General features: G+C 48.4%; 1 protein-coding gene and 1 long non-coding RNA gene across 4 annotated transcripts in view; one reads left to right on the top strand and one right to left on the bottom strand.

The window, feature by feature from the left end:
* Window positions 1-2,119: 2,119 nt before the first annotated feature.
* Window positions 2,120-2,890, bottom strand: pre-mod(mdg4)-N. Its single transcript, XM_068363559.1, has one exon. The coding sequence runs from the start codon at window positions 2,888-2,890 to the stop codon at window positions 2,120-2,122; it is 771 nt and encodes a 256-aa protein (XP_068219660.1).
* Window positions 2,891-8,015: 5,125 nt separating this feature from the next.
* LOC137638267 (uncharacterized) overlaps window positions 8,016-26,891 on the top strand; it is an 82,222-nt gene continuing 63,346 nt past the window's right edge. For 2 of the 3 annotated variants that reach the window (XR_011043976.1, XR_011043974.1), the window contains exons 1-2: window positions 8,016-8,168; window positions 8,598-8,760. This is a non-coding gene — a long non-coding RNA (uncharacterized lncRNA). The remainder of the gene's footprint in view (window positions 8,169-8,597; window positions 8,761-26,891) is intronic. The other variant, XR_011043975.1, reaches the window with a different exon arrangement.

Raw genomic sequence — 26,891 nt, 5'->3', positions numbered from 1 at the left:
CGTAGTCGACCTCTCAGTCCTGATCAAGTTTGTCGAACAAACTTCGGCCAGCGTAGACCAGCAGAATCGATCAGACTGGTAACGAGGCGACAGGACTCCTTAAACCCTGGATCGGAAGGACGGGTTCTTTCAGTTTCCATTCCATCCATCTTCCAGGGTGCTCGTCGAATTCAGCCTAGACTGCAAGTATTCCTGCTTATGATGCAGTGTGGCTATCCCGCCGTGGCATAGCAGGTTTGTTTCCCCAGAGAACTCTCCCTGCCTTCCTCTTGGCCGCTCAGGTGCAGTCTTCCGCCTCCTCTGCCGTTTGGAGGGCTGGTCAACTCCGGTAGGCTCGGGTTCGACCTTCTTCAGCGCCGGGACAAGCTTCCGGATGCTTACCATGAGTGTGGGTTCATGGTATTTTGCTTGGAGCCTTCTCTTCCTCTGCCTCAACATCTGGAGTATCTGGCCATGATATTGAGTCAACGGCCTTACCACGTTGGAAACCCCGCTTCTCGTCCATCCAGCGAGGTTAAGCAACGTCGGTACTTGGATGGGTGACCACCTGGGGACGCCAGATTCTGTTACCACATCCTCCGAGCCTTCCTTTCGGTTGACTGTGGCAAGACTGAGGAGAGTCGCAGTACCTGTTCTCAGTCAAGCAAAGCTTTCAGCCCTACCTTGGAACGTTTCCTAGTTCTCCTTTCCTCATTGACCCGTCTATAGTCCGAACGGTCGCCTCAGGATAAGTTCCATGTGGGGCGATCCAAGTTCCGGTGGCTTCAGGCAATGTTTAACCGGACTCCCTGGCCCTATGGGACCAGCGGAACTATTAGACCTGCAATGGGTGTTGACCTATGGAGCCTCTTGATGGTAGTGGATATTCTCGTCCTTTCCCCACATTCTTGATGCGGTTCTCGGACTCGTCAAAGGAAAGGGGGGGGGGGGCATGTTCCGGTCCAGGCCTATGGTCAAGACCTGAAGGATACCTCTCCATCATTCAGGCAGGCTTAGGGGCCTTAGTCTGGCCCCTCTACAGATCCTACAGCTCCTGCCGAGTCACCCCGTGCGCGTCGACTTCATGATTCTGGCGTATTCTAACCAGCAGGGGACGCATTTTCACACCTTCACATCTTGCAGTAGAGATACCGGGATGATTGAGATTCTCTCAATACCACCATCAGCTCTCTCATTCCAGGCAGGGGAATGTTCTCTCAGACTATCCGAGCAGAGCCTCGTAGAGAGAGTGTACCTGGGGGTCTTTGACGGTTCTAGGACAGTTTGATACTGGACATTTCGATACCGGACATTTTGATACCGGACATTTCGCTACTGGACATTTTGTGACTAGGATTTTTCGTTACCGGTCATTTCAATACCATTATATATGTATAAGGCATGAAACCAAATTATAACTATAAGTAAAGAGTTAAAAGTACAAATAAAAAACTATACAGACTAAAAGGATTTATTTTGTAAAAAAGATACAAGTCTAAATAAATGAGACAAGCAACAATATTATCTAGTTAAAAATGTTTAATGTCATGAGCAATGGCACGAAGATATTGGATTTTATTTGCAGGGTCATACTGTTCTAGCAATTTTCTTATACGCTGATTGGCGTCCCTGTATTTCTTTTTTGGAGGTTACGCTGTCTCCACGATTGAGATGTGCAATTCTTGTTGCACTGAGAGCCTCTTCATGTTTTAAAGCAGTTATAAGGGACCAAATATTAGGATGCACATTTGTCACGGAGGTTCTTAGTGCAATATGGAATCCTTGAACATAGTTATTGGTGCGTGGCATACCATTTTCAGTGCGTTCATGAACATTCCATAAACGAATAGGGAAGACTGGCTCGACTCTTCGCCTTCGTTGGCCACGACCTCTCACTCCTCCAATATAATATGTTTCAAAATATGAAACAAACTCTTGGGGAAAATCGTCGTCATCAGTTAATTCCTCGAAGCCATCAATAGCATCGTCAATGGGAAGGAAAGCAAGTGCGGATAAACATCTCACTTTTAAACTAAAATCATCATCTTGGTGATATTGCTGTTTAAAACCTATTGTTACAACTTGTGAGAGGTGAAATAGGCAACAGGTAACATCTGAACTAGGAAATATATCTAATAAACTATTGATGGCCACTTTCAAAATCCATCATCACAGTGGCTGGTTCGACATTATGCAAAAGTTCTTTTATAGTACTAAATAGTATATTGTAAGTATCTTGTGTCTTATTTGGCAGCAAGGTGAACATTCTCGGAACACTAATGTCGTTGTCTTGAATATGTAAAGTGTACAGTTGATAATAAATAATTGGGCTACACTTAAATGTTCCATCTACTGCCCAATTTTTAACTCTTTTGATGTCACTAATTTCAGAGTCAGTTGAAAATATCAAAATTCTTTCAGTATCATGTTCACCACTGTCAAACTGTAGCCACTTCAAACAATTATCAAGGTAACAATACTGATCAGGAATTAAATAACCATGCCGTTCCTGAGGTATAGGCGGTACATCATCTTCTACTTGTCTCCAACGTCTGATACTACGACTCAATGATGATACTGAAGGTAATTCTGAAATAGCACATACATTCATACTTTGGGTTTCTTTGCATATTATAGTCCGAGGAGTATCTTGTGTAGATTCTGACATTATTTTCATTTGATGATGTGCCACTCTTACTGCTGTAGCACTGTGATTATGCTCGCCTACACTCTTAACGATTTTGTTGTCACCATCACCAACATAGGTGTGTACACGGGCTTTACACAACCTATCTTCGCACTGCCAATATTGCTTGGAACCATTCTTACTAGTTTTGAGTTTGTTATATATATAGTTTACATCATCCACTAATTTCATTCCATTTTTAGTTGAAGCAATTAGACGAGGCATCGGTGATACAATAAAAAAATACATATATGTATCCGCAAATGCAGCAGCCGTAATTGATAGCCAAGCATTAGTAGTAGACAGAGTGATATATACATATATTTTCAGGTTCCGATCAATGTTTATGTAGTTAAAAAGAATATTTAGACAACCAATTACAAGACATTGTGGCAATTATTTAAACAACCAAATACAAGAACTTCATGGCAATTATTTAAACAACTAATTACAAAAACAGTATGGCAATCATTTAAACAACCACTTGCAAGAACAGTATGTCACTTAAAATAAACTCCAATATATTCGCGTACACACACATATATATATATATATATATATATAGTGGTATCGAAATGACCGGTAACGAAAAATCCTAGTCACAAAATGTCCAGTAGCGAAATGTCCGGTATCAAAATGTCCGGTATCGAAATGTCCGGTATCAAACTGTCCGGTTACCGTCTTTGACCTTGGGTAACCAGCAAGTGCTGGTCTGGGGGACCTGATCGCGACAGCTTGGAACCTCAAGCTTCCGCTATTCTTCCCCCCAGTCTCAGACCCCGAGACTCTGGCAAGATGCATTCCGGTGATGGTGGGACAACTTCGATGCCTGCGTCTTCCCTCCTTTTTGTCTGTGGACAATGGGTCTCAACAAGACCAGGTTGTCTGTCAACCTTTCAATGGGAGAGCTCCACTGGGACTATGCGCAGAACGGTTTCTGGACCCTCTGCTTCCCCTGATGGAACTCCCGGGAGAGCTTCTCCCACGGCGCAGACTACTCAAGCAACCACACTGCGACATCTCTCCCGAACCGGGGCGTCGCTTCGGCTTCATGCCTGGAGACACTACGCTTCCTCCTCAAGAAGAGACAACCCGCTACAGTCGCGGTACGGAGGTCGCGTCATCTGCGATAGTCATCCACAGGGGTCTCCCAGGCAAAGTGAAGAGTCTAAGGTGGTTGGTGCCATGGGAGATATACCTCTTCCCTTGAGGCCTCTTCTCCAGCAATAACGGTCTTATTGCCTTTCGGCGGGAGAAAACTCCTTTCCGCTCTCGGCAATGAAGCCTGTCGCTCAGCCTTTCCCTGACCTTCAGGCTTAAAGGAATAACTTTTTCCTGCCCGCTGGATCTATCCTCGCTCATGCGAAGCTACGATCGTCCCTGCCCTAGTCGGAGGAAGACCTCCAACTTGGAGCATGGCTCGGACTTTTAGTCCTTTAAGAGATCTTCTCAAGACCCTTTACGACAGGCCTCGGATTGTATTCCGCCTTGGGTCTCCTGCTCACTCTGGCCACGGCCAGTGTGTAAGCAATCTTCTTGGTCTCTTACGACTCCCCCCTTTCTAAGGAAGAGGGGAAGGCAACATTCAGGCTCGCTCCTGAGTTGTTGGCTAGACTCAGAATCTGGGGGTCCCGGCCCTTCGGTCCGATTCATTCAAGATTTAGAGTTTCCATTCTGTATCTGATGTCCCAAGACCTTCTCTTTCTTGCCAGTAAAGGAATCGAGAGGTTAGCTTTGGGAACAGCTGCAGTTTGTCCTCAGTTGCAGCCGATTTGGGAGCACAAGGAGGACATGGGGGGAGAGTCACCAGTACAGTATACCTCTTCAGCCCGGACTCAAGGACATTCATCTCGACCTGTCTCCAGACCCTCCCCCGTCACGTCGCCCTACAGCACGATGTTGGATACATCGCAACGTCCCTCGCCTTCGAGTAATACTACTCTGTGACGCAGGTGCTACAAGCTGGAGTCTGGAAGCGTCTAATGACCTTCGCAGCCCGCTTCCTGCAGGGCGTGACCCACAGGAGTCTCGATACGTTTTCTATCGCTCTTTGGTGGCTACACAACAGCTGGTCTAACCTTAACCTCAGGCTCATTTGGACAGGTAGCAGAAGGTTGAGGGGATTGTTATCAGGTTTTAGTCTGCATGAACGAAAGAAGTATGTCTGGCCCTTACTTCTTTCTTCATCATCCCCTCTACGGGGAAGCAGCATCCTGGTCTCTGCATAGCTGACCTCGAACCTCTGCAGGTAAACCATGCTTCCTTGTGTTCCGAGTATTGAGTCAATACTGTCGCGTCCCCCATACCCTGACGAGGTGGTATTGGGAACCTCCTAACCCAGAGTTCCTTCTGGAACTCCAGGTCAACTGCCTAGGACGGGTCACACTTCTTCCTTCACACACAAGCTTACGTAGGCCACATGGTTCCTTGCGGAGCAAGGAACTTGTGAGGTGCAGGGACTCCTTTTCTCGAGTGCGACTCACTCAGATTCTGAGTCCCCGGGTAAAGCCAAAGCCAGTATGGCTGGGGACTTTCCACCCTTCATAAGGGGTAAGTCACCCTTTGTAAATAGCGTGGATTGTATTTCGGTTACTGAACAAATGACAAATTCGAAGATAATTTGTATTTTTCCTAACCATACAAACCTTAGCTATTTACACATATTTGCCCGCCAGCCCTGTCCCCCAAGACAAGTCATACCTCTAAGTGAAAGTGAGTATTCACCTGTGTGTGAGGGGGAGGAGGGGTAGCTAGCTACCACTCCCCTACCCCCCCGCTAACTAGCGCGGGGGTAATACACCCTCGTTAAATTCTAATGGCTCGCCATTTCAGCTACGCTAAAAGGTAACCCTTTGTAAATAGCTAAGGTTTGTATGGTTAGGAAAAATACAAATTATCTTCGAATTTGTCATACTTGCAGCCAATGTTTTGGTGTTGAACAGGCTGACATAAATCCCTTTTTATAGTTTATGAAAGTTCTATTTTGATGTTGTTACTGTTCTTAAAGGTATTTTAATTGTTCATTATTTCTCTTGTAATTTATCCATTTCCTTATTTCCTTTCCTCACGGGGCTAATTTTACCTGTTGGAGCCTTTATAGGGCTTATAGCATTCTGCTTTTCTATCTACTATGAGATTCAGGGCCTCTGTAACACGGTTTTTTCGCAATAATTTTTTATCTATGAATTTCATGAATGTAAGGCTTCTTCAGAGTGCACATTATATCTACACATAAATTTTGACTATATTCTGCATTACGTAGGTTGAATAAAATTGGTACTTATAATGTAAAAGTGACGTTTTTTTGAAGACGGGCCAACTTATTCAGAGAAAAGGTTTCGAACGCATTCGTTACGTAACTTATGACGGCCTTCCTTCCCTCTTTCTCGATCGATGATTGGCTCTACGTAACGAAGGCTATACCTCTGCCAACAATGACACAAAAGTTTAAATAAAAGCAAAGCAGTACACCTTTATGAACTCTGAAACCTCTCCACTGATAATTGTCATAATGAACAAACCAACAAAATATGTTAATAAATACAAAAACACTTTGATTATTAGTCTAACTCCCAAAATAAGTTTCCTAAGAAATTATAGTCTACTTTATAGGTCACAATCAGATTGACAAGGTGTAGGGAATAGTTGGTAATTTTCAAAAACGTAGTAGACAAGCTGGATTTGATAACTGCTATATCCAATGTCAAGCAATTCTTATTTATTGTCTATCTACCTACCTACCTATTTACTGAAAAAAAAAATAGCCGGTACCGTATTTCAGCTTTAAACCTTCACCAATAATCATCGTCAGAATGATGACTTTATGAGGCTCCACCCACTTTGGCCTCGTTATAATTCAGGATAACACTGAAGGCTATCATGGGCATTGTTGGATCAGCAAATTTAAATTCTGGCTATAAAAACTAATTTCTCGAGTAGTTGTCAGAAGTGCTAAATGATCCTCAAGGATCCCAGCAGTTGGCCTAAACGTTTAATTCATGTATACTACTGTTGCGGCACTACTGCTACAGTAGTATTACTATGCTAGCACAGATACCCCACCCACATTTATGTATCGTTCCGCCATTCATAAAGTCTTTGTCATGTTTTTTCACTGTGCAATAAGCCATGGCCTCCTCAGAAATGAAGTTTAACATTAGATGATAGGTTATTTCATTAAGCTGACAAATTATGGCAACTGGGAATGTTATTGCCGATGTTGAAACTAAAGATAAAGTATGGTATTATTCCTTCATTGCATTATCATCTTTACTATTATTTGTTTTGCTACATGTAGTAATTATTTTAAAGGGTAAATGAATTATGTTCACTTTACTTCTATAAATTCCCATTAGATGTACAAATAAAACTCCTAAAACTATTCATGATTTATTTACAAAATGCAGTCATGCCCAAAACATAGCCAACACGGTCGTACGGCCTAAGAATAAGAAAAAAATATATATATCGGATGATCCGTTGGTCTGATGGAGAGTTTAGCACAAAATTCTTATTTTAACAAAAATAGTTATATAAAGACTGTTTACATACAATCTCTCTCTCTCTCTCTCTCTCTCTCTCTCTCTCTCTCTCTCTCTCTCTCTCTCTCTCTTTGGTGGCATAGTGAATAGTTAATGGAAATGTTCAAAAGTCTGAATGACATTACAAGTATTATAATCATGTTACGCTAAATACAAATCAGACCATAAATATTGGATTTTAACTAGAAACTGAATGATTACCTATTCAGGCTATAGTAAATATGGCCGCGGGCTTTCTCTTGACTGTATAAAGTTGCAAGTCCTAAGGCAAATGCAGTTTTGCAACCACGGGGGCAATTCCAAATCCTGCTAGCCATTCTTGACTGTTATGGGTTCCAGAGCCGATGGAACAAGGTGAATGGGTGTCTGGTGGATGGGCGGGGCAAAATTTTGTCAAAAGGTGTTTACATTGCTTACGTAATGAATGTTTTCGACTCTTGGCTCGTTATCACTGGCCATGGCGTCGGCTAGATCATTTTTACTCCATAAAAATTAAAACTATCGGGTTTAGGTTATTGATAATGCTGACAAAATTTGTGTGTGGTTGTAAAATATACATATGTCAACTTTCAGCTACATCCGATGAATTGATAAGGAGCAAAGTCCAAAAAACCGTGTTACAAAGGCCCTGAATCTCATAGTAGTGTTGTAGCTCAGCTAATAATAATAATGATAATAGTTACCTCTTTTCCTTCTCATTGCTTAACATGTTAGATTTGACTCCCCGGTTTCCTTCCACTCTTTTTTTTATGTTGAATGGCCTCCATAGCCCTGACAGCTTATAATTTTACCATTTTCTTGGCAGGAAAAAGGAGGAAGAGGATGCCAGTCTCTTCATCACCGGCCTGGCGGATTTGCCAGAGGAGGACCTGGCCGGGAGCGACGACGAACAGGAGAACGAGGACGAGAGAGCGCACAGCAACCTCATTCATGACATTGGGGAAGTTGAGTAAGAAGAAGAGGTGATTGTCAGTTTCTTTTGCATTTTTGTAAGGATGTGTTACCATTGTGGCTGTTACTTGATGGGAAATACGGATATTGGTAGCATGTAGAATTGAAAACTGAGTTGGTCCTCAACCTTCAGAGATGCCACCACAAATCCAACTGAAATCCTATCCATTGTTCATAATGAAACACTTTAATAAAACATCATTATATAATTTAACGCAGCTAGCAAGATGACATTTGCAATATGAAACGGGACTATTTGTTGACTTTTGCAACTGAAAATGTTTAAACATTTAACTAACAAACAGCTTATTATACCTTATGAAGTTTGTCAGTTGAGCACATTCATATGTGTTGGAGTTAAATATTAAAGCTTTATTTCAATGTCAAAATATACAAGTCTCATTTATGCTTGTTCCATTTTCTATTTATCTCATATCCAGAATGGGGGCAGCACCTAGAAGCGTCCGCTTCTCGACCAGGGAAGGCGCCGCCGAAGTTAAGACGGGGGACATTTGAAAACGTATCGGTTTGCCAGAGTTGGAAAAAGCCGTCCGCAATGTTCATACGTTGGCTTCGCCTTTAGAGAAAGTTACTGTGAAGAGGGTGAGTCATCTTATATTTACTTTGAAGGAAACTTTCTTACGAAGTATATCTTTGTCATCGGTACAACGTTTGCGAGAAATCGTCCATAATTACAGAAAGACTTCTCTGAATTGGTTTGGATTTGGCTTGGAAATAATATACCGTTGCTGTCATATTGTTTTGAAATTTTTCATTTTCTTTATTTTCCATTGTTCCGTAACCGAAATACAAACCACGCTATTTACATAGGGTATTACTTTCGGCGTAGCTGAAATGACGAGCCATTAGATTTTTAACGAGGGTTAACTACCCCCACGCTAGTTTGCAGGGGTAGGGAAGGGGTAGCTTGCTACCCCTCCCCCCCCCACACACTGGTGAGTTGTCTCACTTCACTTTTGGCTCGGACAATGTACAGACGTTTCTGTCTTCGTCCTCGTTGTTGACAGCCTTAATTTGTTTTTTGCTTTTTCTAGATTCTGTGTGTTTTGGAAGTTGGCCTCGACCGTTATCATCGCTATGTGCAAGTGCCCTGGACTCGCTGGCCGCCCTTGTGGGACCTTCATGTCAGCGGAGGACACCGATCCTCACACCCTTTGCCCGCAGTGCCGAGGTCAACGGTGTGAGAGGGAGAATACTTGCAGTGAGTGTAGGGAGTGGTCTGCCTCCCAGTGGGAGAAGTTCGGCCATCGGCGTAAGAAAAAGTCCAAGAGAGACCGTTCTCCTTCAGGGGCAACCTTGAAGAAGGAAGGCTCCAAGGACTCCTCTTCCGCCGCCCTAACCTCCTCCGAAGCTCCCACTCAATCGGTCTCTCGTGGGAGACTGCCGAGTGGTAGCGCAGGCCCTAGAGGTGTTTCCCGACCTTGGGGTGCGGGAGAGGGCGTTGCCTCCCTTAGCGTGGCAGCTCCCTCTTCTCCTCCGGGGGAGGATATTTTGGATTTTAATGAATATGACCAAACTGTGTCTAATGTTGATTTGTTCCAGCTTTGGGCTTCCTTGGGGCTTAAGGGCTCGCCCTCCAAGGAAGCCCTGTTTGGCCTGATCCAGTTGGGGGCTGCGGTCAAACAGTCGCCGGTAATACCGGAGATATTCCCTTCGGATATTGTCGACACTGTCTTGGCAGAGCCTTCCGACGGGTCTGGTCAAACCCTTGATGCTGCGCCTGTTGCGGACGTTGCTGAAGGCTCTCCGTCCCCCTCCGAACATCCTTCGAGGGGGGAGGGGAGTCCCACGGTCTCTCCTGCGGGCGGGTCTCCCCGTCGGGAGAGCGCGCTGACAGAGACTCCTCTTCGGAGGACTGATGACTTGGACGCCCTTCTTCGAGGTCGTATTCGCCGTAAGGCCTGTCGGCCTCTCCGCAGCAGAGGACTTCCTTCTCCCTATAAGGAAGTTAGGAGGCGCCTCTTTGGTTCGTCCTCTCCTGATCCTTCCCCTGAGGAGGAGCCCCCCCGTCAGAAGCAGACCGTCGCAGTAGCGTCCCTTGACCTCTCCGCAGATCGTTCGCGATCTCCTACGCCTGCCAGACCTTCCGACCTGCCTTCTCCGTTCCTGGCTGCAGATTAGCTTTGGGCGCCTTCTCACCCTGTTATCCAACAGGCACCGATCCCTTCGGGGAAAAGGGACTCTACTCATGGTGTGGGTAAGTCCCTTGCGCGTCAGGGTTCCCTTGCGCGCCCACCTGTGCGTTCGCGTGCAGTAGCGCACAAGCGCTCTCCAGAGTTACAGTCTTCGGACTTAACTCGCCAGCGCTCTCCTGCTCGGCAGCGATCACCTGCTCGCCAGCGCTCTCCTTCTCGCAGGTCTCCTGTGAAACAGCGCCCTCATGATCCTGATGTGCGCAAGGCGCACCTACGTTCTCCTGAGCGCCCTCGTTCTCCTGTGCGCAGCTGCGCTACTACTCAGCCTGTTCCTGATGCGCGCTCAGCGCGCCAACGATCACCACCGCGTCCACGATCGCCAGATCTGGACTTAGGCAAGGGTTCCATCCCGTCGCCTCGCCCTTCTGCTCCGGCGCAACAGCGCACGCGCTCTCCAGAGCGCTCATCTAGAGCTCCTGTTCGCAAGCGTTCGGCTGCGCGTTCGTCTCCCTCCATCTCTTCAGATGTGCGCAGTAACCTTACTACGCGTCAACAATCACCTGCACGCCTACGCGATCACTCGCCTATGCGCAAACGCTCTCCTGAGCGCCAACGCCCTCTTAAGACTGATCGCCCCAGGTCTCCGACTCGCCCGCGCGATAAATCGCCTGTCCGTGGTACGCGCCGTCGTTCTCCGGAGTACAAGCGACATCGCTCGCCAACGCGCCAGCATTCGCCAACGCTCCAGCGCTCTCCGCCTGGCAAACGCTCGCCAAGTCGCTCGCGACTTTTCTCGCCCGAACATCGTCATTCTCCTATGCGCTGCCAGCGGTCGCCTAGTTTTCAGCGCACCCCTTCACCTACGCGACCACGCGCACCTTCATGTGCGCGCCAATGTGTTCCCTCTCCAACGCGTCCCTTCGCCTGCGCGCCCACGCGCCATCTCGCCCGCGCGCGAACGCGCCCACGCGCATTCTTCTACACGCACCCACGCGCATTCTTCTACACGCGCCCACGTGCATTCTTCTACACGCGGCAATGCGCCCGCGCTTCGGAAATCGCCCGCGCGCGATCCCTTGAATGCTTTTTCGCGCGAGCACCGCCGCGATCCCCATTCTCGCAGGGATCATCAACGCGGCCAACTGATAGGGACGCGGACTTCCAGATTGGCCTCTGGATCGCCACCGCGCAAGCGTAGGATTACCTACCAGGATCAGGACCAGGAAGAATCTACGGAGAGGTCCATGCAACATTCTTTTTCTTCTTCTTTTCAGGCAGGCCCCGTGGCATCCACTCCGAAGGGTCAGGAGATCCCCTTCCCTCCAGCAGGGATAACTGACACGGCGTCAGTTACCCGTCAGCCTTGGTTCCGTCACATAATGAACGCAGTGGTTCAGGCTGTGAAGCCTGCCCTCGTTGATTTGGGACTTAAACCAACGGCAGACTCATCCCCGCTGAAGAGAAGGAGAGGAGTGGACTTCATAGTGACTTCTCGGGAGAAGTTGGCTCCCAGGAGGTCGGTCAGGAAGGCTCCTTCTCCTTCGCGTACAGTTTCTCCTTCTCCCGTGGACGAGGTTTTTCCGTCCTCAGGAGAGTCCAGCGAGGCAGGGTTGTCCCCCACGGCACCAATGGGAGGAACCCCTCCTCTTAGGAGAGAAAATTCTCGCGAGGAAGCTCCCATCCAGACCTCTTTGCTGGAGTCCTGTATTCCTCCTGGGAGGGAGCCCAAGGACTCCAAGACGATTTCTAAATCGTCATCCAGGATCCGTCCAGAGCCAACCAGAGCCCGGGAGGACGTCCACGTGTCTCCCCAAGATGAGCCTTTGGGGACCGGAGACTTAGCTGCCAGTCCGCAAGGAGGAGACCAGTTCGAGTCAGAACACGCTTTCTGGCAGGTCCTAGGCTTGATGGGGCAACTCAACGAGTTTAAGGACCCGGAGACTGCCCCTCGTGAGGGCAAGGACACGGTGCTAGACGAAGTCTACGGCACCCAGAAACCCCCTAAGTCCAGCGCAGCTTTGCCTTGGTCCAAAGGGGTGAAAGGGGCCAGGGACAGGGTCGAAGCCCAGCTCTCCGAGCTCGCCTCCTCCGGTCGTTCTTCTGCCGGGTTCAAACTCCTCCCGCCTCCTCGAGTACATCAGAGGAGGTACTTTGAGATCATGGGGGAGTCCAGTATGGCCCTTCCGCTCCACCATTCCGTGGAAGAGCTGACCAGGGGAACTCCTCCTGGGAAGCTCTCGCCCGGCAGGTGACGTTCTCGGCGTCGGAGATCCTGAACCTTGAGAAGGTCGCGAAGAGTGCCATGCAGGCAACTTCGTGGCTGAACGTTTGGCTGGGATCTCTGGGCATCCTATTGCGCTCTGAGGATCTGTCCAAGGAGAGCAATAGGAAGGCTTTGGAGACCTTCCTCCTCTCGGGCACGCGTTCGATCGAGTTCCTCGCTCACCAGGTTGCTAACCTGTGGGCTAACTCGATCCTTAAGCGTCGCGACGCAATTACCGAGAGGTTCCATCCGAAGGTCCCCGCCGTGGACGTCTGCAGGCTCAGGCACTCCTCCGTCACTGGGAGGGATCTGCTTGAGCCCAAGGAGATAGAATGAACAGCTGAGAGGTGGAGGAGGTCGAATCAAGATTCTCTCCTCCAGAGGGCCCTTACATCTCGCCCCTACAAGCCTCCGGCACCTCAACAGCAACAGCAGCCTCGCAAGACACTGAAGCAGGCTCCGGCAGCTAAGACAGCGGTGTCTAAGCCGCAGCCCTTTCAAACCAAGGAACGAAGGCGCGGCAAGTCCTCTAGGGGAGGAAAGAATCCTAGGGGCAGCGGCCTTGGCCGCAAGCGCTAGGATCGGCAATCCCCCCGCGTGGGTATCTGTGGGGGGATGCCTGAAAAGTTGCGTGCACAGGTGGCAGCAACTTGGGGCCGATTCTTGGACGGTCTCTGTGATCGGCCAAGGTTATCGCGTCCCATTCACGACATCTCCACCTCCCCTGACAGCGAATCCAGTGCCGCTGAACTCCTATGCCATGGGATCGGCAAAGGGGTTAGCCCTTCGGGCAGAAGTCGAGACCATGCTCAAGAAGGATGCTCTCCAGGAGGTCGACGACGGCTCCCCAGGCTTCTTCAGTCGACTCTTTCTTGTAAAGAAGGCGTCTGGAGGCTGGAGACCAGTCATCGATCTCTCATCCCTGAACAAGTTCGTCAAACAAACTTCGTTCATCATGGAGACAGCAGACACGGTCAGACTTGCAGTGAGACCACAAGACTTCATGTGCACACTGGATCTGAAGGACGCGTACTCCAGATCCCAATCCATCCGTCTTCCAGGAAGTACTTGAGATTCAGCCTAGACAGCAAGATCTACCAGTTCAAGGTGCTGTGTTTCGGTCTCTCCACAGCACCTCAGGTGTTCACCAGAGTGTTCACACTGATTTCGTCTTGGGCGCACAGGAATGGTATACGTCTCCTCCGTTATCTGGACGATTGGCTGATCCTGGCAGACTCGGAGTCCACCCTTCTTCGACACCGGGACAGGCTTCTGGAGGTTTGCCAAGATCTAGGGATCATGGTAAATTTCGAGAAGTCCTCTCTGCTTCCGATGCAATGACTGGTATATCTAGGCATGATATTAGACACCGATCTCCACAAAGCCTTTCCATCAGACGACAGGATAGCAAGGCTGAGGAGGGTCGCAGAACCTTTCCTCAGGCGGGAAGAGCTTCCAGCTCATTCATGGTTACGTCTACTAGGCCACCTTTCCTCCTTGGCACGTCTAGTCCCGATCGGCCGCCTCAGGATAAGATCCCTGCAATGGCGGTTAAAGTCCCGGTGGAATCAAGGCTCTGATTCTCCGGACTTTCTGGTTCCTATAGAATCCACGGAACTGACGGACCTTCAGTGGTGGCTGAACGACGTGAATCTTCGAAAGGGAGTTGATCTTCTCGTCCTCCCCCCCGGATTTGACCCTGTTTTCGGACGCGTCAAAAGTAGGGTGGGGGGCCCACATTCTGAACCAAAGGATCTCAGGCCTCTGGTCAGAATCAGAAAAGTACCTCCACATCAACCTGCTAGAAATGAAGGCCGTGCATCTGGCTCTTCAACAGTTCCAACGGACCCTGGCGGGCCACTCCGTAGTGGTGATGAGCGACAACACCACGGTAGTGGCTTATATCAACAAGCAGGGAGGTACCTTTTCTCAACAGCTATCCCATCTAGCAGTAGAGATTCTGAGATGGTCCGAAATCCACTCGATAACACTTTCGGCTCACTTCATTCCTGGCAAGAGGAATGTGCTCGCCGACAGGCTGAGCAGAGCGACGCAGATAGTGAGTACCGAGTGGTCTTTGGATCCTCAGATAGCCAACAAAGTCCTGACTTTGTGGGGTTCCCCGACAGTAGATCTGTTCGCGACAGCCTTGAAATTCAAGCTGCCTCTGTACTGCTCTCCAGTCCCGGACCCCAAGGCTCTCTGGCAAGATGCTTTTCAGCAGAGGTGGGACAACATCGACGTTTACGCCTTCCCACCATTCTGTCTGATGAGGAGGGTGCTCAACAAGACCAGACTATCGGTCAATCTCTCCATGACTAGTAGCTCTGCTATGGCATCACGCGGAATGGTTCCCGGAGCTTCCGAGAGAACTCCCCCCACAACACGAGCTACTCAGACAACCACACTGCAACATCTTCCGCAAAGCCGTAGCGTCGCTTCGGCTTCACTCCTGGAGACTATCCAGCTTCTCCTTTCAGAGAGAGGATTTTCGCAACAGGTTGCGGACAGGATGTCTCGCCACCTGCGCGAGTCCTCTATCGGAGTCTACCAGGCTAAGTGGAAAGTCTTCTGTGGTTGGTGTCGTGGGAGGGGTATCTCTCCACTCGATACCACTATTCCAGCAATAGCGGAGTTCCTTGTGTATTTGCGGGAAGAAATGCGCCTATCGGTTCCGGCTGTGAAAGGCTATCGCTCAGCCTTGAGCCTGGCTTTTAGGCTGAAAGGGGTGGACATTTCCTCTTCGTTAGAACTTTCCCTACTCATACGCAGCTATGAGCTTACCTGCCCTCAGTCAGAAGTAAGACCTCCTCCTTGGAACGTGGTTCAGGTCCTCAGGGCTCTGAAGAGAGCTCCGTTTGAACCATTACGCCAGGCGTCTGATCGCCACCTGTCTTGGAAGATGGCTTTCCTGCTCGCTCTGGCCTCGGCCAAGCGAGTCAGTGAACTTCATGGTCTTTCTTACGACGTCGCCCATTCAAGGGGATGGGGGGAGGTAACGTTCAGGTTTGTCCCTGAGTTTGTTGCCAAGACTCAAAACCCTGGGGTGTCGGACCCTAGGTTCGACTCCTTCGGGGTAACGAGTCTTCGTTCTGTAACAAGTGACCCTGACCATCTGTTACTGTGCCCAGTGAGGAGTCTGAGGCGTTACTTGAAAAGAACAGCTGCAGTCCGTCCTCATGTGCAAGCGTTATTCGTAAGCACAGGAAGGACGAAGAGGAGGGTCACCAAGAACACCATCTCGGCCTGGATTCGGAAGGTTATTCAGCACGCCTTGAATCCTGACCCTCCTCCGTCACGTCGCCCTAGAGCGCACGATGTCAGGGGCATCGCTACGTCCCTGGCCTTCAAGAGAAATTTCTCTGTGACGCAGGTCTTGCAAGCTGGGGTCTGGAAGCGCCAAACGACCTTCTCAGCCCACTACCTGCAGGACGTGACCCACAGGACCCTCGATACCTTCTCTATTGGCCCTGTGGTGGCTGCACAACAGCTGGTCTAACCTCAGGCTCCTTGATGGACAGGTAGCAGAAGGTTGGGGGCATTGTTACCCGGTTTTAGTCTGCGTGATTGAAAGAGTATGTCTGGCCCTTACTTCTTTCTTCATTCTCCCCTCCCTTGGGGAAAGCAGCATCCTGGTCTCTGCATAGCTGACCTCAATCTCTGCAGGTAAACCATGCTCCCTTGTGCTCCTAGTATTAGCTGTAACACTGTTTGCATCCCCCATACCCTGACGAGGTGGTATGGGGAACGTCCTAGCCTAGATTTCTATCTAAAGAACTCCAGGTCAACTTCCTAGGACGAGTCACAACTTCCTCCACACACAGACTTATGTAGGCCGCACATTCGTAGCAAGCAACGAAAAGTGCGAGGTGCAGGGACCCCCTTTCTCAAAGTGCTGCTCACTCGGTTTTCGGGTCCCCGGGTAAAGCCAAAGCCAGTAAGGTTGGGGACTTTCCGCCCTTCCTAAGGGGTAAGTCACCCTATGTAAATAGCGTGGTTTGTATTTCGGTTACGGAACAAATGACAAATTCGGAGATAAATTGTATTTTTCCTAACCATACAAACCTTAGCTATTTACATAGGGTATTACTTTCGGCGTAGCTGAAATGAAGAGCCATTAGATTTTTAACGAGGGTTAACTACCCCCCGCTATTTAGCAGGGGGTAGGTAAGGGGTAGTTTGCTACCCCCCCCCAACACACCAGTGAAATGTCTCACTTCACTTAGAGGTAGGACTTGACTTGGGGGACAGGGCTGGCAGGCAAATGTGTAAATAGCTATGGTTTGTATGGTTAGGAAAAATACAAATTATCTACGAATTTGTCATATTAAGTGAGGTCCTTGATTACCTGGTCACACGGGGACCTTAACTTTAGTTGGCTCTTACCTTCTCTTAGACCTTCGTCTTGAAATATACGTTTGATGAAAATTAAGCGTTTTGTGGAAGTTAGAGGTTTAGTATCTGTATGTTTTTAGGGCCATAAATGAGAAAGCACACCAGCTTGGATGTTTCATCAGAGTTGAAGTTGTTGGTGGAAAATGGTTAGATCTCATTTTGTCCTCTGGCTTTGCTATATTGGGGCCTTCCAGTCGTAGCTTTAAAGCGAGAAGTCGTTATTGAGTGTGGATGACTGTATGAAATCTTGCGGCTTCATTTGTCTGTCATCTGAATCAAGACTGAAGGCTATGGGAACTAAGTATGAAGGTCTAGATTCAACACTAAGAATGACAAAAAAAAGATCTTGCATAGACTCAATTCGAGAAATGTCAAGAATGATGAAAAATTCTTCAGGTGAATTGTGTACAAAACTTCAGTTTAAAGCAATGCAGTCTTACAGTATCTTGGTTTACGAGTTTTCCCATAAAAAATAAAGAAAATTCACATAAATAAACATATGTCATCAGATTTAAAGGTTTCGTAATGTAAATTATCAACAATTTATAACCCCTATCGTCAGAAATAAGTAAAAGATTAGAAATCACAATGAAAAGTAGAAATAGCTGACAAATTAACTCACACTTCCGTACCTTTGGTTGGTGGGAGATGAGAATGACCTTCACTATCACTTACTGAATCATTTGATTTATCCTTTTTTTTTTTTACTCATTCAATTTTTATAAGGAGCCTTTTTAGAGACGATTATTTTTGCCCTTACTTTCAAACGTCATGAACATGGAGTAAGAAGAAGGTGAACACTGCATGGATGGTGTATGGGCACCATTTGACTGCTTTCATTTTAGTCTCCTCAGTGTTTATCCACAAAACATGCCCATACAGTTTGAAATCTTTGCTCACAGATCGAAACAATTCTCATAAACCAAGTTGAGTTTGTAGACTCGTATTCACAAGTTACTCCTAAACCGAGTTACTACTGTACTGTACTTTATTTCATAATTGTTCCTGCCCTATAGACAACTATATACAAAAAAATAGTGAGCAAAAAAATTTAATTCTGAATAGTGGTACAACAGATATTGAACACAAAATTAATCTTTTAATAACAACATAGTTCTAAAAAGTGTTACAAATTATTTGCAACTGCTCTTAAAAATTGTTTCCCTTGATCGGGATGAAAGTTTGTGACCAGGTTCTTCAATCTTTCGTTGATTCTAACATATTTTATGTTCTGCCTTCCAATCCCTCTCCCATTGGTTAGTTGCGCTAACAACATTTCTGTATTTGCTTGTTCTTTTTTTAGTTTGTTAACCAATCAAACGTCCCATCGCAAAGCCATGTTGAATAGGTTTCTAACATTCTTAGATTGTTAGACGTTGAGTAAATGCTGATGTCCTCACTATCGTGTAACAAAAAAGCTTCTCCTCTTGTAGTTGTCGTCAAATCTTCATGTTCATTTACACTGTGTTGTCACCTAATTGTGCGCACAAATGACTCCTTCTTTGGCAAAGCCCCGCACACATCTAGTGAAATGTTTGCTGTAGCGTTGTGAATTATATTTCAGGGAATATCTTCTGTAACGCTGGCCATGTCTTTTATGTTGTTTTGGATTTTTAAAACATCACATCTAAGACTATCCGGCTGGTGAGAATGGCTTGCAAAAGAAAGCACAGTATCGTTAGAAGTTGTTATTCGTCCACCACAATATCCACGTTTTTCATATCGACACAAGTTCCTATCTTCCTTTCTCTTATCGACAACATAAGCATAGCCTTCGTAAAGATGTTTTTTGCCGCCTTTGTTAGTTTTTGTTATCTCTATTATAGCTATGGGCAGGCCGAAAAAACGGTTTCACTATACTGCAGATCTTGGAGAAATAATAAAATTTGAAAAATCTTTCTTCGTTGAGAATTTGAAAAGTCTTTTATCGTTTAGAATACATTAGTTCGGGTCATTAAATTGTTTGCAAAGCAAAACGAGACAATTACCGGTGTTGGAAAAATAAGTAAACAACAACTGAGTTTTGGCAAATATGTAAACAACAAAAGTTATCTAATGTGATAACTACCAAGCTAGAATTGTTTGAACGCATTTGTTAGCATAAAAAAAGTTATTATTATTATTATTATTAGTAGTAGTAGTAGTAGTAGTAGTACACTGTAGTAGTATTATGTTTATTATTATTATTATTATTATCATTATTATCATTATTATTATAATGCTTGTTGACATTACGTCCATCGACATTTTGTCCTACTCTAACAAATGTTTACATTTTGTCCGTCGACATTTTGTCCATCGACATTATGTCCGTCGACATTATGTCCGTCGGTATTATGTCCGTCGGCATTATGTCCTACAACCATACAAACCCTTTTGCTCTTTATAGTGGCAATGTATTTTAAAAGCAGCTGATATCAGCCATAAGAATTGTAACGAGGTGTAACTACCCACTGCTAGTCAGCAGGGTGGGGCAGACCAGCTACCCCTGTCACGCCCATACTGGTAATATTACAGTGTACATCACTTTATTTTGGCTCGGTAGAAAGTAGACGTTCCGTGTCTCTCTCGTTAACCTTAATAAACTGGCCTTTGACTTGATTAATTGACCATGGACTTCCCTTAGGTGTGGATACTATAGCTTTTAGTGAAGCAGCGGTGCCCTCCACCGGGAGAGTATCTCTCGTTGCCACCTGCGGCAACTTCTGCCTTCTTTCAGGCATTCGGGTCTCCCTGTTTAAGGAATGGCTTCCTAGAGTAATACAATTGGAGGCATAGTAGCAGCGCACACAGTCTCCCCACGGGTTAACCACTGTGTTCCCCTCCGAGGCTCTGGAGGTAATGCACCGATAGAGTTCTCGTGCCGTTAGCTGCAGCTCTTTCTGCTTTTTGTTCACTTTCTTTCTCGCAGCTCTGGCGTAAGAACGAGAGGAGTTGCAGACTGGTTCCCTTCAGGGCTACCAGTTGGGGGATACTTTTGGGGTTATCCCTGAAACTAACGCAGGGTACGTTTCTCAGGCATCGCTCGATGCCGACCTTCAACTTGAGCTTAAGCTCGTTGACGGGAAGGTCCACCTCCATGTGTCGGGCATCCTTCCCGTTCGTGGTAAAGACACCCTTCCCCACTAGGAGGTATCAGGCGGCTATCTCATCCCTGGGAAAGGCGTCCTTGCGGGTGCTTCCCCAAGTGTGTGCTCGATTCGTCCTTGCCTAAATCCTGTTCTTCAGAGCATAGCTTCTTGGAGCTAGACGGCAATTAGTAATTTGCAGACTGTGGCCGGGAGTAGCACTCAGACTATTTAGTGTCAGAATGTCGACCACACACTAACTTCGCACTACATAGAAAATATGGTGGAATGCCCCCAGATGTGGGCAAAAGGGAAACAATCAGGAAAGAATGGGTCACTGGGCACCATCCCTTGATTTTATTTCAAAATGAGAAAAGGTAAATAGATAAAAGTCATGTTTACTAATTTGAAAAAAAATAATAGTTACTGAAAATTAAGTAACACAAAAGACACTCTTTCTAAGGGTAAGACAAAGTAACCTTTGATGAGGTTGTCACAGTTGGCACATCTTAGTTATATGCTCTCTTGTCTATGGGCTTTGCATATCGGTACATCTCCGGATGCAAACATTGTCTGCCCTTAAGGACTACAGTAAACAGAATGTCAACATGCCACCTACATTGTTTGCCAAAATGGAGTAAACAATGTCAACATGTCAACCACATTATTTTAAAAAGGCATCTAACACGACTAAATTTTCCCTCGCTTACCCATGCGAGTCCAAAGTCCCATAATTCCCGCTTTTCTTTTTCAAAATAATATTCTCTATTGAGACCTGTGCAACGAGAAAACTTCTTATGTTTACTACTATTTCCGCAGGTAGCGTAGCAGAAGTCCTGGGGTTCTAGCATCAGTTAAATCTTTAGTACCTTCTTTGCGGATGGAACACCATCAATAACCAAAGAAGGCCACGACCTTCTATCAATGTTTGTTGGATGTACACTGAGGGCAGGAGTAGCATTCACATGTATTTCCCTCCACCTAGGAGGAGTCTGGACGGAAGGGGTTTCCTTCCCAGAGCTGCGAGCGATAGCTGACTTCTGGACGGGTGACCTGTTGCCCACACTGCGCGACATGGTGGTTAGCCAAGCCACAGTGTAAGCACAGGTTGAGTCGTCTGCGACACTCATTCACGATGTGCCCTGGTTTCTCGCACAAAGTACAGTACCTCCTCTGGAACTGAGGAGACCTATCCGGGATGCGCATTGATGACAGGCGCACTTCCACAGATGCAGACTTCGGGACAGGTCGAGGAGGTGTACGTGGGTAGACTCGCTCGGGTGCAGGTGAAGTTTGGAGGCAGCCATGTCACCCCTGTTAGCATCTGAGCTGCGCCATGACTGTCCCACACAACTAATGGCCAAGTTCTCTGCCTTCTGGCTTTGCTGACAGGTTGCCTCAACAAGAACACCCAACAGGTGTATGGCATCCTGCCAAGTGGCCTGATGGCCGGCAGAGATGTTGATGGTGGCCAGAGATTGTTCCAGTCAAATCGCAGCTTTTCTTTGAGTCGTTTACGTCACAGCTCTTTCCGGTCTAGGTTACGTCGAGAATATGCTGACTTACACAAAGAGGCCAACGGCATGGCATAAGTTTTCAACAGCAATGGGGTTAGGTGGCTGCTCGCAACTCCTGCCCCTTGCCGTTGTACCCCAGGGTACAAGATGGTGATGCATGCTTGCTTGCTTGCTTGCGTCTCCCATAGTACCCCCAAGGCACGAGTCTCACGAGCAATTTCCCTTTGGGGTCATCTATGAGTCTTGTAAGCTATGACACTGTAACACTTCATGGTTATTGCGTACATCGTGTCCGTTGGGCACCACAAAGCTCATATAGTTTTGTGAGGCCAAGCCCTTTGGGACCTGGGCCTTTGAGTTTTGACCTCTCACAAGGGAAAACCTGCCCTTCTTCTAGTTCAGCACAACCTTATTCTTCTCCTTGTGAGCAAATACCTTCTCTGGTAGGAGGGCATAAGTACCTCGCTTCATGATGCATCAGCCTGTGTTAGCAAAGACACCAGTCTCACAGAGAAGTCATGCGCATTGTTGCACACCCATCTAACGAGGGCTAGCATGGTGTGTGGGCGAGCGCCTCTGTCTAACGAAGGTTTGCTTGCAACCCAGGTTAATCGCCATATTACTCATAGTGAATTGGCGGGTCCCTACTCACCAGCCCGCAGAGCTTCAGTTTTGCTGTTGTCTCAAGTACATGTGAATAACTTTGGCAAGTTTTAAAAGGAGCCACCTGTGGTTCGCATTGTTATAGGCTGCTGTTAGGTCATAAAATATTACCCTTTGTGATTTTGCCAAGCTCAGAGCCATCCTCAATATACTGAGTGAGGCTAAGTACCTGAAAGCAGCAGGATCTTCCTGCTTGGAAGCCAGCCCGGTCTGGTGTCAGTTGATCTTCGACTGTGGGAGCTATGCGGACCATCGTCACCTGTTCGTACAGTTTATATAAGGTGCAGAGGAGAGATACTGGCCGATAACTCTTAGGGATCATAGGGTCTTTGCCAGGTTTTAGCAAGGCCACAACTTTAGCTTCTCTCCATAGTTTTGGGATCTTGAATGTTCTTGCAAAGTTGTTAAGAAGTACTAATGCTCATGATTTATTCCTGTTGCCAAAGTGCAGCATTATCTCAAATGTAATGTCATCCAGACCAGCAGCTTTTCTAGGTTTATGGTGTTTCATGGCTTCCTGGAGTTCTTCAACAGTGAGTGGTTTCATCTCGTTATTCTCTTTCATTTCGTACTTCATTCTTTTGTGATATCTTCGTTCTTTGTCATATGGCTTCCCATTATGTAAGAGTTGTTTTACGCCTGCATTGGATGTTACGGTAGCTATTCTCGTTTAGGTGTTCTTATGAGAGTTCAGTTGACTGATTGTTTTCCATGCTTTCTTACTGTTCTAAGTCATATCTGTGCTGGTTATCAGTTCTTGCCATCTCTCCTTTTTCTCATTGGCTACAGAGGCTAATAAAAGTTCTAGTTTAGACAGACAATTCTGAATTGTACTGTTGAACAGGTTGGGCTTATACCACCCCCAGCTCATTATGAATTTTAACGACCGACTTCCAACGTCGCAGAAATCAACCTCTCGTTAAAAGTCTCAGGTTTGTTTGATTAAAAAAAAACGGTTCGCTCAAAATCTATTTGTTCCGTAACCGAAATACAAACCACGCTATTTACATTGGGTTTACCTTTTAGCGCAGCTGAAATGGCGAGCCATTAGAATTTAACGAGGGTGTATTACCCCCGCGCTAGTTAGCGGGGGGGTAGGGGAGTGGTAGCTAGCTACCCATCCTCCCCCTCACACACAGGTGAATACCCACTTTCACTTTTGGCTCGGACTGGGACAGACGTCTCTGTCTTGGTCCTCTCTTGGCAGCCATTGTTTGTTTTGTCTTTACTTAATCGCTTACTTTTCTTTTACTCAGTATACATGTAAACATGTTTTCATGTTTGTATATATATTTGAGTATAGAAATCAGTAAGTTTCCTTTTCAGATTTGTGTGTATAGTGTACGATATCTACGTGGTGTCCTCGGCAGTTTGGCCACCACGGCGTATTTTATGGGTGGCGATCGAGTTTGACTTCGGTCTTTCTCTCTCTCTCTCTCTTGAGGTCGTTCACCCTTTTACTACGTGTTACTACGCCCTTGTGGCTTCCTTTCCGTGTGGGGGGGTTGCTACGCCGTACGTTTGTCTCAATTAGTTTATGAATCTAATTGTTGTAGTTTTTTTTTTTTTTTTTTCAGCTTGTAGAACGATTCCTTTCGGGGTTTTCGTTCTTTCTTTAGTGTTCATTCATTATTTTTTATTACATAGTTACATAATTATAATTGTTATAATCTGTTTTGGTTACAGCTCTCCTTCCGTGAGTGTAAGTGGTTGTGAGGGCACGTGCCTGTTGTGTAATTCTTGTTTCCTTTCCCTCGGGATTCCTCTTCGGAGCTTTCCCGGGGGAATGAATGTGTACCAATGATTTTTGTTTTATTTTTTTACAGTTACCGATCTAGTTCGTTTCTGTAATATGGTAACGGTGTGAGCTGTCTTGTTGAGGCCTGGGGATTCGGCTGTTGCTGCCTCCCCCCTTGTATTTTCGTCAGGGGCGTGTCTCCTTCTACTGGAAGTACTCCCGTGACGACGGACAGCTCTCCAGTTCATATTAGAACTCTCAGGAGGCTTGCCTCCTTGGGCGGGTAACTTTCCTTCCGAGGGAAGTTTTTCCTGTCCAGGCTTGAGTTTTTCCCATTTTGGGGGGTTCTTCTCTTGCCTTTTTTTCGTGCGACTATGCTCTTGGTGCTGAGCGGTCACACCTGCAGTTTCGCTCAAGGGGCTGGGCAACTGCAGGAGCTCCTCTTCGGAGGATTGCTCCTTTTAGGTCACTGGCTGACCAGTCTCTTCTACGAAGTGTTTCTCTTTCGTTCGCGAGAGAGTACACTCATAGAGACTCCTCTTCGGAGGATTCTTCTGCTGCTGTTGCTGTTGGCCTCCCTCGCCGTAAGGCCCACCGTCCGCCTCGTCGTAAGGACCTCTCATCTCCCTATAAGGGTGCTAAGAGGCGCCTTTTTGAATCTCCGTTTGCAGCCTACAACTCCTTTTTCTTGATCTTCCGCCTAGGTGCAGATGGACAGCAGTCTGATCTCGTCTTCCGACGGGCAACGGTCTTCCCGACGGACAACGGTCTTCCAACGGACATCAGTCTCCCGGCGGACAGACAACGGTCTTCCGACGGACATCAGTCTCCCGGCGGACAGACAACGGTCTTCCGACGGACATCAGTCTCCCGACGGACAACGATCCCTTCGGGGCAAAGGGTTGCCTCCCACGGGGGTTCTTCCCTTGCATGTCAGGGTTCCCCTGCGCGCTCTTCTGCTGTGTTCTCTCCTGCTCCTGCTCAGTGTTAGCGCACAGGCGCTCTCCTGCTCATCAGCGCTCTCCTGTTCGTCAGCGCTCTCATGATGATCATCCCTGCTGTTCCTGTTGGTTCCTGTTACGCGCCCACGTTCGCCCTCGCGATCTAGAACTTCGGTTCAGGTCTGGGTCAAGGACTCTTCTTCTATGCGCAGGCTTCCACGCGTTGCCTTCTGCTCGTCAGCGATCATCAGCTCGCCAGCGATCACCTGTGTCTCGGCGATCTCCGGATCTCCAACACTTCTGAAGGAACATGGTTCGCCAGCTACTAGCTCACCTGCGCATGCTGCTCGCCATCGCGCGATCGCCTACCTGCGGATGTTGCTCGCCATCGCGCGATCGCCCACCTGCGGATGCTTCTCGCCATCGCGCGATCGCCCACCTGCGGATGCTGCTCGCCATCGCGCTATCGCCCACCTGCGGATGCTGCTCGCCATCGCGCTATCGCCCACCTGCGGATGCTGCTCGCCATCGCGCGACCGCCCACCTGCGGACGCTGCTCGCCATCGCGCGACCGCCCACCTGCGCATGCTGATCGCCATCGCACGAACGCCCACCTGCGCATGCTGATCACCATCGCGCGATCGCTCACCTTCGCATGCTGCTTGCCATGGCGCGATCGCTCACCTGCGCATGCTGCTCGCCATCGCTCGCCAACGCGTCGACATGCCACAACGCGCCATCTCCAACCTGCGCGTTAGCGCTCACCAGCTCACCACCGATCGCCTGTTGATCCATATCGCCAGCGGTCTTCCTCGCCCACGCGGCAGCGCGTTTCCTCGCCATCGCGCTCATTCACCTGCTCACCCTCGCGACCGCTCGCCTGCGCGACCGCACGCCTGCGTGCCGGCGAGACCGCTCGCCTGCGCGACCGCTCGCCTGCGCGCCGGCGCGACCGCTCGCCGGCGCGCCGGCGCGACCGTTCGCCTGCGCGACCGCTCGCCTGTGCGACCGCGCGATCATTCGCCTGCTCGCCCACACGCTCACGTGCCTGCACGTCTACGCTCATGCGCGTCCGCGCCCATGCTCTCCAATGTTCGCCCGCGCGCGAACCAACGGTATTCCGTCGCGCGGACGGACGGTGTTCCGTCGCGCGAACCGACGGTGTTCCGTCGCGCGAACCGACGGTGTTCCGTCGCGCGAACCGACGGTGTTCCGTCGCGCGAACCGACGGTGTTCCGTCGCGCGAACCGACGGTGTTCCGTCGCGCGAACCGACGGTGTTCCGTCGCGCGAACCGACGGTGTTCCGTCGCGCGAACCGACGGTGTTCCGTCGCGCGAACCGACGGTGTTCCGTCGCGCGAACCGACGGTGTTCCGTCGCGCGAACCGACGGTGTTCCGTCGCGCGAACCGACGGTGTTCCGTCGCGCGAACCGACGGTGTTCCGTCGCGCGAACCGACGGTGTTCCGTCGCGCGAACCGACGGTGTTCCGTCGCGCGAACCGACGGTGTTCCGTCGCGCGAACCGACGGTGTTCCGTCGCGCGAACCGACGGTGTTCCGTCGCGCGAACCGACGGTGTTCCGTCGCGCGAACCGACGGTGTTCCGTCGCGCGAACCGACGGTGTTCCGTCGCGCGAACCGACGGTGTTCCGTCGCGCGAACCGACGGTGTTCCGTCGCGCGAACCGACGGTGTTCCGTCGCGCGAACCGACGGTGTTCCGTCGCGCGAACCGACGGTGTTCCGTCGCGCGAACCGACGGTGTTCCGTCGCGCGAACCGACGGTGTTCCGTCGCGCGAACCGACGGTGTTCCGTCGCGCGAACCGACGGTGTTTCTTCGCACAAACGTCGGTGTTCCATCGCTCGAACCTACAGTGTTTCTTCGCACAAACGTCGGCTTAATTCTTGCAGTATTCATTGCTTGTCTATGGGTTATCGCTCGCCGACCACCAGCTCTCGCCCTTCCTACCACGCTCGCCCTCCTTCTGCGCTCC

Source organism: Palaemon carinicauda, chromosome 3 (genome assembly GCF_036898095.1).
Source record: "Palaemon carinicauda isolate YSFRI2023 chromosome 3, ASM3689809v2, whole genome shotgun sequence".
Taxonomy (NCBI): domain Eukaryota; kingdom Metazoa; phylum Arthropoda; class Malacostraca; order Decapoda; family Palaemonidae; genus Palaemon; species Palaemon carinicauda.
This window is presented reverse-complemented; position numbering and strand designations above follow the sequence as displayed.